General features: G+C 45.9%; 1 protein-coding gene across 1 annotated transcript in view; it reads left to right on the forward strand.

The window, feature by feature from the left end:
- Window positions 1-6,504, forward strand: part of CYP7B1 (cytochrome P450 family 7 subfamily B member 1) — an 895,968-nt gene extending 889,464 nt beyond the window's left edge. Inside the window, exon 6 of the mRNA XM_078687242.1 lies at window positions 5,310-6,504. Coding sequence (XP_078543368.1) covers window positions 5,310-5,597 — 288 coding nt within the window. The 3' untranslated portion in view covers window positions 5,598-6,504. The remainder of the gene's footprint in view (window positions 1-5,309) is intronic.
- Window positions 6,505-12,379: the final 5,875 nt, after the last annotated feature.

Here is a 12,379-nt window from a genome sequence, read left to right on the forward strand (position 1 = left end):
TTATATGTCTTTTCCCTTCAGTACTTTACAAAAATTGTTCTTTTATTCATGTAGTCTGTGTTAAACAAAAATACTAGTCACAGCTATTGTATATTTAAAATAAGTACTCATCTCCCCTTGGATCTACCTTCTCAAGGCCACCTCTACCCCCAATTCATTATGTATGAAAATGAGAGATAAGAAAATATATATGTGCCACTTAGTTCATACTCTTTGAAACAATCCAAGTTTGTGGTCTTCTGGAACTTCCTCAGGCTTCCATAGCCTACAAATATCAACTTTGTGAAAGTGGGATTGGGTACTAATATTCGCTGGGGCAGGTGCTGGTAGAGGACCTCTAAGTCATTCTGCTGCACACTTCTATCCCCGTCTCCCAGGGGAAAGAACACAGTGATGATGCAGCACCCACCTTGTGATAGCCCACCTCCCAGCAATACTGCAGCAACAAGAGGACTACTCAGCAAAAAGCTCAAATTGCCGGCATGTTTTCTAATCAGGACAAGAAGAGTAAGGCAAGTCAATCCAAGTCTAGCAACAATGACCGGCAGGCTCAGCTCTATTCCAATGTCGAAATTATCAGTGCTCCGGTATTTCAACCGCTACCACCTGGCATTGACATCACCTTCTGGCATCTATGCTGTTTCCCTGCTGTTTCCGCTCCCTTCAGCATCCTGAGGCTCCTGCTTCACCTTCGGTGGGTGGGCACTAGCCCAGTAAGTCACCAAGGGTAGAGTTGGGAAGCTAGTCACAAACTGTGGGGTGGAATTCTCTGTACTGAACTTCTCACACATAGGGATACAAGTGTGGAACACCAGGACGGCACAACAGCCAATAACTAGTTTTTATCCCTATCTGGTCTTGTTGCCAATGGTCCAGTCAGTAATCTGGTCACGCAATCTGGTAGTGAGCAGGTACAACTATTTCCTGTTTTCAAACGATCGCATCATAGAACATTGAGTGACCGATTAGCTCTTTGTGGGGTATGCTGGTGCAATGATGGGCAAGTCAATGCAGAAGCTGACCATATCACGATGAATTGTGTTGTACATTAAAATGTGCTGTGCATTGGCCATAAAGCAGTCTTCGAAATGCCTATTGGCTCATTTCACCAGACCCAAAGCTGCTACTACTACATTGGCACATAGTGTCCCTGTTCTAAATATTAAGTTCAAGAAGCACTACCACCTTGAACGTCCACTTACATGCGGCTGCACTCATCACTTCTGTAGCAGAACGATGTCAGTGCAGAGCCACACAATGCTACCAACCGATGTGCAGGAGTACTGCTATGAAGTTTATGCATCTAGTCTGATACCTGGAGAATATTGATGAATCTGCGGTTAGATAGAGCATCAACCAGAAAGAGCATTATCAAAGGTATTTAACTTGTTCATCTGTGATACAAGCTGGCAAGCAAATTAAGACTTTGTATTCACTGACTGCCTTTTCCCCAAGCCAGGCCTCTTTGTCCTAGTGGGTGCTGGGACTCATAGGCTTTCATGTTACTGAATTTGTGTGAATTTTATTATGTGTGAGCATAGATTGCCAATAATTTTAGAGCTGTCTCTGATATCGCCTTCCTTGGGATGACCCCAGCATGGTCTCTGTTTAAGTAATCTGCTTGCAGATCTAGAATATGGTAAAAGGTGCATCTTGTTGCATATGCAGTAGTGGAGAGGACTTAAAAAAAACTTTCAAAAAGAAGACGACTATTTATGAATGTGCTGCATCTTACATGCAAGCGGACCCTACATTGTGATTTTGAAAGGGCACAATCTAAAACAAGGTCTTTCAGGTTGCTTGCTTTTGACATCTGCGGCAGAACAAAAGCCACAGCATTGTTAGAAGTCCTATATTGCGCTTCAGTTCCATATTATGTATCAAAGAAGGGACAGTCTATCTTGAGTATTGTGAACTAAAACATACGTACCCCTTGAAAAAATCATAAAAAGATGAATTGCAATTGTATTTTCCCTCATGGAAGAAGAACTCTCCACCTTCAAGAACAACCCCTGATTTTTATTTACCTAGATGTCAGACATTGTATTGGGAACACATTTATTTTCAGTAATGAGGCGAGAGAACTTATTTAAGAGCAGCTGGTAGTGCTGTTCGAGCTCCTATTGGTGTGTGGCCTGAGAGTGTGCCTCACAATGTTGCCTTAATACTGACATAGGCGGTAAAGTCAACTCCTCCGCTTTCTGAAAGGACAACCTCATCAGTAACAATTTGTCAATCAGAACATTTGAGCATATTGGTTTACCCTGCTTTTTCTCTGTGGATTTTTGTTTCCCCTTTATTCACATGGCTCTGATTCCCAGCACTGCAACAGGGGTTCGCTTTGGTTCCCTTCCCGTAGTTCAACTGGACAAGACATGAACTGGAGCACATCTTGCCTTTTAACTCTCTTTGTAGGTGCTGTGTTTATTTAAATATAAAATGTTTAAATTGAGCTTATCATTTTGGAAATACTTTAACTATTTAATTTTTCTCTTGTGTATGCAAATAACGCATGTAAATCTGTGTAGCGTAATCATGCAGAATTACCTAAGAATTCCACAAGATTACTCTTGAATTTTTTGAGAAGAGTAGTTCTGCATTTAGAACTATCACTTAGCACAAAAATGTTCCCTTGTATCCAAAATGGATGCGAGGATGCAATTTTGGATAAGAAATAGAGCTAAATGTGAAAGAACACAAATAGCGAGCACGAGCCGCCACTTATGCTCTCTAAGTGTGCTCTGGGAGTATGATTTTTTTCAACTTACAACCGCCATTTAACACTATTTTTGTAGCACAAAATGCACCCCCATGTTGAAAATGGACATGAGGATACATTTTGCACCAAGAAACAGCGCTAAATGCTGCGGAATACAACTAACAAGCAGGAGCAGCCACTCATGCTAGCCAACTGTGCTCTTGCTATAGGATATTCCCCCAACTTACTCTTAATTACACTAGTGCAGTACCTGTGGCCCTGTAGGTTACACAGGAGGTCAGCTAACTGACTCTTTGAGTCCACTTGTTTGTCCTATGTACACGTGGGAGCAAGACCAGCCCTTCAGGTCTTTTCACAGGTCTGTTAGGCCAGGAATGTGGCCATGATAATGAGCATTCTCTTCCTACTTGGTGTCTCCAAACCAGTTCTGCGGGCAGCCCCCCCCACCTCCCGACCCCCATGGGGGTTGCTGCCTGTCTGACTGGGAGAACAAATGGAGGGTCTGTGCAGGGGTGATCTGACATCTGCTTTTGACAGGGGTGGTTCTTTTGAAGTAAATTAATTTCCTGGCCACTGCCCAGTTGGTCTTGCTTTTTTGAGGAACAAGACACCTCCCCACACCCAAGCCATTGTTTCTGCTATGGGAGCAGTTTTCACCCCTTATTAGGGAAATTCAACAACAGCTACGCAAATAGCCTCCTGGAGCTTCAGGTAGGGAAAAGGTAACTTTCTAAAAGTCCCTTTTACATAATATTTCTTAGATATTTGACTTCACCATGGTGTGGGGATTTTCATATAGCCTTACAGCCTGCTGTAGCAGGCTATACCGGCTATTAAAGGCCCGCTCACAAGGGACTTTAACAAGGGAGCGGGACTTTAACAACCGGTATAGCCCAGCTACGAAGGGCTATAAGGCTATTAGAACATTCTGCCACTAGAGGGCAGAATGTTCCAACAAATAAAACAAAGGCCTCTCGGAGTTCAAGGGGTTTAAATTCCCTCAGGCTCCGAGAGGCCTTTGAAAACAGCATTGAAATGTTGCCTTTGCAGGCCTTTACCGGCCCGTAAAAGCATGGAACACTCCATTGTCTTCAATGGAGCTCCCAACATTCCAGTGTTCTAATAAATGCTAAAACAGTCCTTTAATCATTCTATCCGGTTTCTAGTCATAGATAGCACAGTTAATATATTCCTTCCCAAACTTTGTCTATGGTTCAGTAAGCCTGCCTAAAGTGAAAATAGCTTTTTGGCACTAGTCACTCTAATGACATGTTAACTTTAAAAATCTACATGCTCCACTTTTTATACCAGACACCTTGCCTTTTGGCAAGCCTGTATAGGGTTGGCGTAACAATATTTAAAAGGGAGGTTTTGTCCTGCCAGTAGGGTATATTATGACAGGTTAGGTTACAGTTTTAAAACTACAGCAGCCAGGCTATAGTGGAAGGCATGGGGTCATGTTTTACTAGTCACACTAGTGGATGGCTCAGTAGTGCTCTAATCCATAGGTGACATTCAAATGTTCGAGCTATGAGTGTACTTTAGGCACCATATACAGTGACCTTACAGGAAAGTCAAATATGCTAATTAAGGTTTTAGCAAATTTCAACATGTTTCAAGGGTCAAAGCACATGCACTGGGTCTAGTTAGCTTTAGCCCAGTGCACAGTCAAAAAACAGCAACATAAGTCCACAAAAATTGGGGTGGTCACTCAAAAAGAGCTACGCTCTTACAACCATGTTAGGAAAATCAACCAGTCACGAATTGCAGATTTTCCCACTGGATAATAAAGATATATAAAGTGCATTGTAGTAGGGGCCTAACTGGGAGGATTTTCCTAGAGTTGTCATTGGAAAAATGTTATCAAGTTGCAGAAGAACAATTCCCATGTTATCTTTATTAAAATCCTTCATAGTCCAGAATAACAGTCAGAGGTTTCATTTAGGTTTATGTCAGTCGGCTCTTTTGGGTAAAAGCTAACTGAAAAACTGAAACAATGTGTCTGTACTTTAGAAATGTCAGCCAAGAGTTCAGAGTGAATTGTTATTCTGTAGGATTTAAAATATGGAGGATAATTGGCAGATTCTTGAAAAGCAAATTGTACGAATGTATTATTTGCCACCCTAAACAAAGCACTGAATTATTGGTGTTCCTTCTTGTGTTATATTTATCAACTTCTTCAACATTACCAGTGTGGTGATACATTTTTTCCCTCATTTTCCAAAGTACTTCATATAGATAGAAAAATAGTGAGTCCAAATTCTGGAGTGTTTTTGGGTTACATTTATATTATTTCGGTGTTTGTATATATTTAACTCTGAAAGAATTTGGGCTGTGGAGTAAGTTAAACTCCACTTATATATTCACTTTGAATTTAGTTTTTAATTTACATCATAATTTTTAAAAAGGGAGTGAGTATGACAGCTCATCTGATGCATGAAGAAAGTAATTATCCCAAAATAAGTCAGTTTGGTAATTTCAGGGAAATCTTTAGTCCTTTAAAATGGTGTATTCTCTTTTATAATTGTAAGAACATAATATTATTTATCTATGGTTACGTGCCGTTCTGACAATTTGTTTTTCTTTGCAGGTGTACAAGTTTGATCGCTTTGTAGAAAACGGGGCAAAGAAAATATCATTTTACAAGAGAGGAAAGAAGTTGAAATATTACCTGATGCCATTTGGGTCAGGAGTCAGCAAGTGTCCAGGCAGATTTTTTGCTGTGAATGAGATTAAGCAGTTTCTAGCTCTGATGGTGGCCTCCTTTGACATGGAATTCATTGAAAATAAAAAAGTGGGACTTGACAATAGTCGCTCGGGCCTTGGCGTTCTTTTACCAGATTCTGATATTCAGTTTCGATGCAAGCCAAGACGTTAGACACGACACTGGGTGCAATTGCGTAGAGGACATTGTCTTCCAAAAAATGTTGTTAATTAAAAGCCTAGCAGGAGAGTATTCCTAGTTCCCAATAAAAACAAAGTAGGGTGTTTTTATTACAGTAAAATCGTCTAATGGATCTTTTAAATTGGAAAATGTTGTAGGTAAAAGGTAGCAGGTTAGAATGGAGGATGTGCACCCATTTTACTCATGAATGTTTACGTCCAGCTCTGTGACTGAATCTCTTGTCTGGTGTGGTAGGCATTCCCGGATTAATCTCCAAGCATTCTTTGCCAGACAAAAGAGGTCAGATATTTAACTTCCATCTGACTTACATGTAATGTGTATTAGTTGATAAACAACCTTCATTGTCTTTCCTGTCACACATTTTTGAAAATTCCCTGGAAAGAATGTGAATGTGAATAACACTGCTGTTAAGGATGGCTGATTAACTCTGAAATTCTCTATTTTCAACAAACACCAGCTTGTATGTATTTGCACTGCATCGGTTATTGATTCTATAAGCATGTGAAAGTCAAATATACTGTCAGAATAGTATTTGGTGTTTGTTAGTTATGAATGTTGTCGTAAATTCTTCTTTTAGACTGTCTTCTGCTTCTAGCATTTTTTTATGTACATGTTTAGCACAGAGAATGGGGGTTTAATTGAACACTAAACACATTATACAGTATATTCAAGAGTTATGAGAAAGCAGAAATTATGATCTCAGGTGTTTTCTAAGGGGCAAAGATTTACAATTTCTTATTTTGCATACAAAGTCTGAAGATGTGTTTTAGCCTGATTTTCTCAGAACAAAATCGCAATTTCTCATGATTCCTGTCTTTAATAGGTGTGTCAAAATACTCTGATCCAAATTTTGCAAATAAAAGTATGTTATATAACACAATGTTCTCTCCTTATTTAAACTGAAATATACTCTTAATATTGTTGCAAGAATAATATTTGTTTTTTTCCCAAAAATATGTTTGACCAATGAGACATTTGGCTAGAGGAACAATCCACATCATTACTAATTAAAAAACAACTGCTAACTTTAGTATTTATAATTAGCTGATGTTAGAAGCGGCTGTCTCTAGTTGGCAGAGGTATACACTTCTGACAAATAGGGACACACCTTTTCTAGTCAGGGCAAGGAGATCACACACTTAGATAACCCCTGCTCACCCCCTTGGTAGCTTGGCAAAGCAGACAGGCTTATCTCAGAGGCAGTGCGTTAAGCATTTATGACCACATACAGTAATAAAGTGAATACACTACAAATGGACACGACACAGTAGTATTATAAAAATAAGTATTTTTATATAAGGTTTAGCACAAGACCAAATAACGACAAAAATATACCACAATCTTAATAAATACTCTTGGAAGGAAAAATAATAGTTCAAGCACGGTTTCTTCTTAGCACAAAAGTCTTTAGTATCAAAAGCAACTCTTCTTCTCTAAATCAAAGTTCTTGGCAACAATGTAACCCACACGGGAGTCACACGACGTCGAGGCAAAGTTAATCCAAAGGTTCGGCGTCGACCGCGAGGAGCGCTACGTCGAGCCCGGAGTCGCACAGACCCCAACAACACAGTACCTTGGAAAAGTGAAGCACTCGATGATCAGCGGCGTCGAGATGTCCGGCGTCGCGTCTTCGGCGTCGATCGGGCCTCGGAGTCGGGGCGATCTGCAGCGGCGTCGACCGAAGTCAGGCGGGAGCAGCGCTCACGGGATGAAGCAGGATACGGCGTCGTCGATGTCGATGTTGCAAGAGTGAGCAGCGCTCACGGCGTCGAGAGGGCTCGAAGTCGATGCGATCAGCGGCGGTGCAGACACGGGGTCACTTGGAGCTGGAGCCGAACTCACTACTCACTGGCGTTGCTGCTGGCGTCGATCGGGCCCGGCGGGCGGCGTCGAGGAAGCGGGACACTGGAGCCGTTACTCACGATGTCGAGCTGGATTCGGCGGCGTCCGTCGGCGTCGAGATTGCTGGATTCTTTCAGAGGTGCTGGATTCACAAATCCCAGCAAATAGCACTTTAAGCAGATGAAGTCCTTTAGCCCTGTGACTTCAACAGGAGACTGGCACTCTTCCAGCCCTTGGAGATTTTCTCAGCAAAGAGTGAGAGTACACACAAAGTTCCTCTCTCCTGGTTCCTTGGCAAAAATAAAGAAGCAATGCAGGATTCCCCCAACAAACAGCACTCTGGCAGAAGGGGTAGGCAGTCCTTAGATCAGCAGGCTTCTTGTCCTTGGTTCAGGTTTCCTTGTCAGAAGTGATCTGATTTCTTGGTTCAGGGGTCCTTCTCTTATACCCCTTTTTGGCTTTGATCCCTTTGTCCATGCAGGGGAATTTCCCCCCATCCTGGGTTTGTTGTGGGTGTTGCCAGGCCAGAGCACCTGGCCTATTCACTGGGCAGGGCAGAGTCCTCAGCCGCTCAGCAGGAGCGGAGCCAGCATTGTCACTGGCAGGGGCAGGGCCATCAGCTGCCCGGCAGGAGGCGGGCCAGGAAAGTCCCAGGCAAGCACAGAGTCATCAGTCGCCTGGCAGGGGGGCGGAGCCAACATTGTATCAGGCAGGGCAGGCTATCAAGAGCTACTCTCCCCTACTCTCAATGCAAATGCCCCACTCATCCCACACTGACTCATTCAGACTCTCTGGAGCCACCCAGCTCCTGTCACACGCACACCAGAACCAGCAGAGACCGGTAGACAGTTAGACAAGAAAATAGCTACTTTCTAAAAGTGCTATTTTCAAACACAGAGTCCAAAAACCATCCACACAAATGGATGCGTTATTAAACCCTGAGTTCAGGGATACCAAACTCGACATTGCACCATGCTCCCCGAGCCCGCTAGGATTATAGCATTAATAATCCTGGCAGCCCATTCTAACTGATGGAGAGCAGGTTACCTTACAATAGTGAAAAACGACTATGGCTGTAATTCACTATTAGGACATGCCAACCTTGTCAGGCTTGTCCTACCTTATGCTTACAATGCACCCTGCCCGTGGGCCTACCATAGGGGTGACTAACATGAAGTTAAGGGAAGGTTTAGGGACTGGCAAGTAGGTGTACTTGCGCAGTCCTCGTGACAGTCAGACTGCACGTGGTCTGGCAATGGCAGACCTTCAGACATACGTTTACTAGGCCGCTCTTGTGGGTGGCACAACATGTGCTGCAGGCCCACTAGCAGCATTTGTATTTACAAGCCCTGGCACTCCTGGTGCACTCTACTAGGGACTGATAGTAAACCAAATAAGCCAAACATGGAAGTCAATCAATACAGCAATTTCACATAGGGAGCACTTGCACTGTGGCACTGATCAGCAGTGGCACAGTGCCCAAAGCATATACCAGCAAAAACATCGTAAACAGAGGAGGCAAACAGAAAAAAAACGGCGGAGAGACTCATGCCAATGATGCCAGGTCTAACACGTGTCCCCTCCAGCTGAAATGTGGGGAGAACTACCCTTACCCTAGGGAGTCCTCATCACTAAGGCGGAAAAATCTGGACAGACCATCAGCATTGGCGTGATCTGTGCCAGGGCGGTGTTCCACCGTGAAGTCCATCCCCTGTAGGGAAATGGACCACCTCAACAGCTTTGGATTCTCACCCCTCATCTGCATCAACCATCTGAGGGGCCTGTGGTCTGTCTGCACCCGGAAGTGAGTCCCAAACAGGTAGGGTCTCAGCTTTTTCAGTGCCCAGACCACAGCAAATGCTTCTCTTTCTATCGCACTCCACCTCTGTTCCCTGGGAAGTAACCTCCTGCTGATGAAGGCTACAGGTAAGTCTCGGCCCTCTTCATTCATCTGAGCTAGAACAGCCCCCACGCCATGCTCTGAAGCGTCCGTCTGGACAACAAATTCTTTCGAAAAGTCGGGTGCCTGGAGTATGGGTGCTGTGCACATTGCAGTTTTCAGGGTGTCAAAGGCCGTCTGACAGGCGTCAGTCCAGTTCACAAGTCGTGGCTGCTTCCTGGAAGTCAGCGAAGTCAAGGGGTGCACAATGTTACCATAATCCTTGACAAACCTCCTGTAGTAACCCGTGAGACCCAGGAAGGCTCTCACCTGAGTCTGGGTTTTGGGTGGTGCCCATGCCAGGATGGTATCAATCTTGGGTTGCAGGGGGGCCACCTTTCCGCTCCCTACTTGGTGCCCCAAGTACACCACTGAACCCTGCCCAATCTGGCACTTACTGGCCTTGATTGTGAGGCCTGCTCTGCGCAGGGCCAACAACACTTCCTGGAGGTGGCACAAGTGTTCTTCCCAGCTGGCGCTGAACACTGCGATGTCGTCCAGGTAGGCAGCACTGAAATCCTCCAGCCCAGCCAAGACCTGGTTGACCAACCTCTGGAAGGTGGCAGGGGCATTCTTCATCCCAAAGGGCATAACCCGGAACTGGTAGTGCCCATCTGGTGTGGAGAATGCTGACCTCTCTTTTGCCCCATCGGTCAAGGCGATCTGCCAGTACCCAGACGTTAAATCAAACGTACTAAGGTACCGGGCAGCCCCTAACCGATCGATGAGCTCATCAGCTCTGGGGATGGGGTGCGCGTCAGTCTTGGTGACTGAATTGAGTCCTCGGTAATCCACACAGAACCGAAGTTCCGGTGAAGCACCAGGCGCTGCAGCTTTTGGAACCAAGACCACGGGGCTGGCCCAAGGACTGCTAGAGGACTCAACCACCCCTAGGGCAAACATCTTGGAGACCTCCTCCTTGATGTATGCTCTGACCTTGTCAGTCACTCTGTAAGCCTTGTGCTTGACAGGAGTGCTGTCCCCGGTGTCTACATCATGGACACACCACTGAGTGACACCAGGAATCAAGGAGAACAGATCAGGGAATTGTCCCAACAATTGGCGACAATCCTGCTGCTGTTCAGGGGTCAGTGTGTCAGAGAGGACAACACCATCCACTGACCCATCTTGCTCTTTTGCATACAGGAGGTCAGGAAGAGGCTCACTCTCCTCCTCCATTCCAGCATCTGTAGCTAGGAGCATGCCCACTTCGGACCTTTCTAAGTGGGGCTTCAAACGGTTGACATGCAGGACCCGCAAGGGGTTCCTGGGAGACTTTAAATCCACCAGGTAGGTGACATCGCTCTTCTTCTCCACAACCTCGAATGGTCCAGTCCACCTGTCCTTGAGCGCACAAGGTTCCACAGGGGACATGACCCAAACTTTCTGTCCAGGCTGAAGCTCTACCAGAGTGGCCCTCTGGTCGTACCACCGCTTCATCTCCTCCTGGCTGGCCTCCAGATTTGCCTGAGCAAGATCCCTGAAGCGCCTAGTCTGGTTCCTAAAGGCCAGCATGTAACTGTATACATCCTGGGGAGGTTTCCTGGGAGATTGCTCCCAGCCTTCTTTGACCAGACTTAAAGGTCCTCTTACCGGGTGACCATACAAAAGCTCAAAGGGGCTGAACCCTAGAGACTTCTGTGGCACCTCACGGTAAGCAAACAACAGGCATGGCAAGAGGACGTCCCATTTACGCCTCATTGGTTCTTCAAGACCCATAATCATGCCTTTAAGGGTACGGTTGAATCTTTCAACCAACCCATTACCTTGAGGGTGGTAAGGAGTGGTGAACTTATAAGTTACCCCACACTCCTTCCACAGAGACTTCATATAGTTGGAAATGAAGTTGGTGCCCCGGTCTGACACCACCTCTCTGGGGAACCCCATTCGGGAGAAAACACCCATTAGTGCCCGTCCCACCACGGGGGCAGTCACTGTTCTGAGAGGGATGGCTTCCGGGTACCGTGTGGCATGGTCCACCAAGACCAGGATGAACCTGTTGCCCAGGGCTGTCTTGGGGTCCAGTGGCCCAACAATGTCAATCCCCACCCGGTCAAAGGGGGTACTGACCACGGGAAAAGGTTGGAGGGGAGCCTTCTGCTTCCGCCCGCTTTTCCCACTTGCCTGGCAAGTCTGACAGGTCTTGCACTGGATGTCTACATCCCTTCGCATCTGAGGCCAATAGAAATGGGTGACAAGCCTGTCATAGGTCTTGTCCTGCCCCAGATGTCCAGCTAACGGAACGTCATGAGCCAAACCCAGTAGGAAGGCTCTGAAGCGCTGGGGTACCACCAGCACACGGGCTGACCCAGGCTCAGCAGCCTTAGGCTCGCTATACAGGAGGTCGTTCTCCCAGTACACAAAATGTGACCCTGACTGATCACCTGAGGTTTGGGCTGAGGCCTGCTGCCTCATACCCACAAGAGAAGGGCACACTTTCTGTTCTGCACAGAATTCCTCCCTGGAGGGACCACCATCCTGCTGCCAATGGGTCAGCTCGGGCAGGTCTCCCAGTTCGGCAACTTGTTCACCTGTGGGTTCCAGGGCATACCCCTCAAGGTCTGCCTCTTCCTGGACCACGGGAACTACGGGGGACGGTTTCCCGCGCCCCCTGCCTCTTCTCTTCACAGCTGGGTCCTGGGCCATACTTTCAGGCTCCAGAACCCCATCAACACCCTTACTTGCTGTCATGGATCGAGTGGTTGCACACACCCACTCTGGCACACCCAACATTTTCAAATGTGTCTCCCTCTCCACCTTAGCCCAAGGGGAGTCTTCTAAATCATTGCCCAGGAGACAATCAACAGGCATGGCGGGCCTCACAGCAACCTGAAGAGTACCCGAAACTCCCCCCCATTCAAAGGAAACTTGAGCTACCTCACACTCTTTCTGGGAGTTGTCAGCAGCTATCACAGGGTAGAATGCGTGGGGAACAACCTGCTCTCTGGACACCAAGTGACACTTGACAGCTGTC

This window comes from Lissotriton helveticus, chromosome 4_1, assembly GCF_964261635.1.
Source record: "Lissotriton helveticus chromosome 4_1, aLisHel1.1, whole genome shotgun sequence".
Classification (NCBI taxonomy): Eukaryota; Metazoa; Chordata; class Amphibia; order Caudata; family Salamandridae; genus Lissotriton; species Lissotriton helveticus.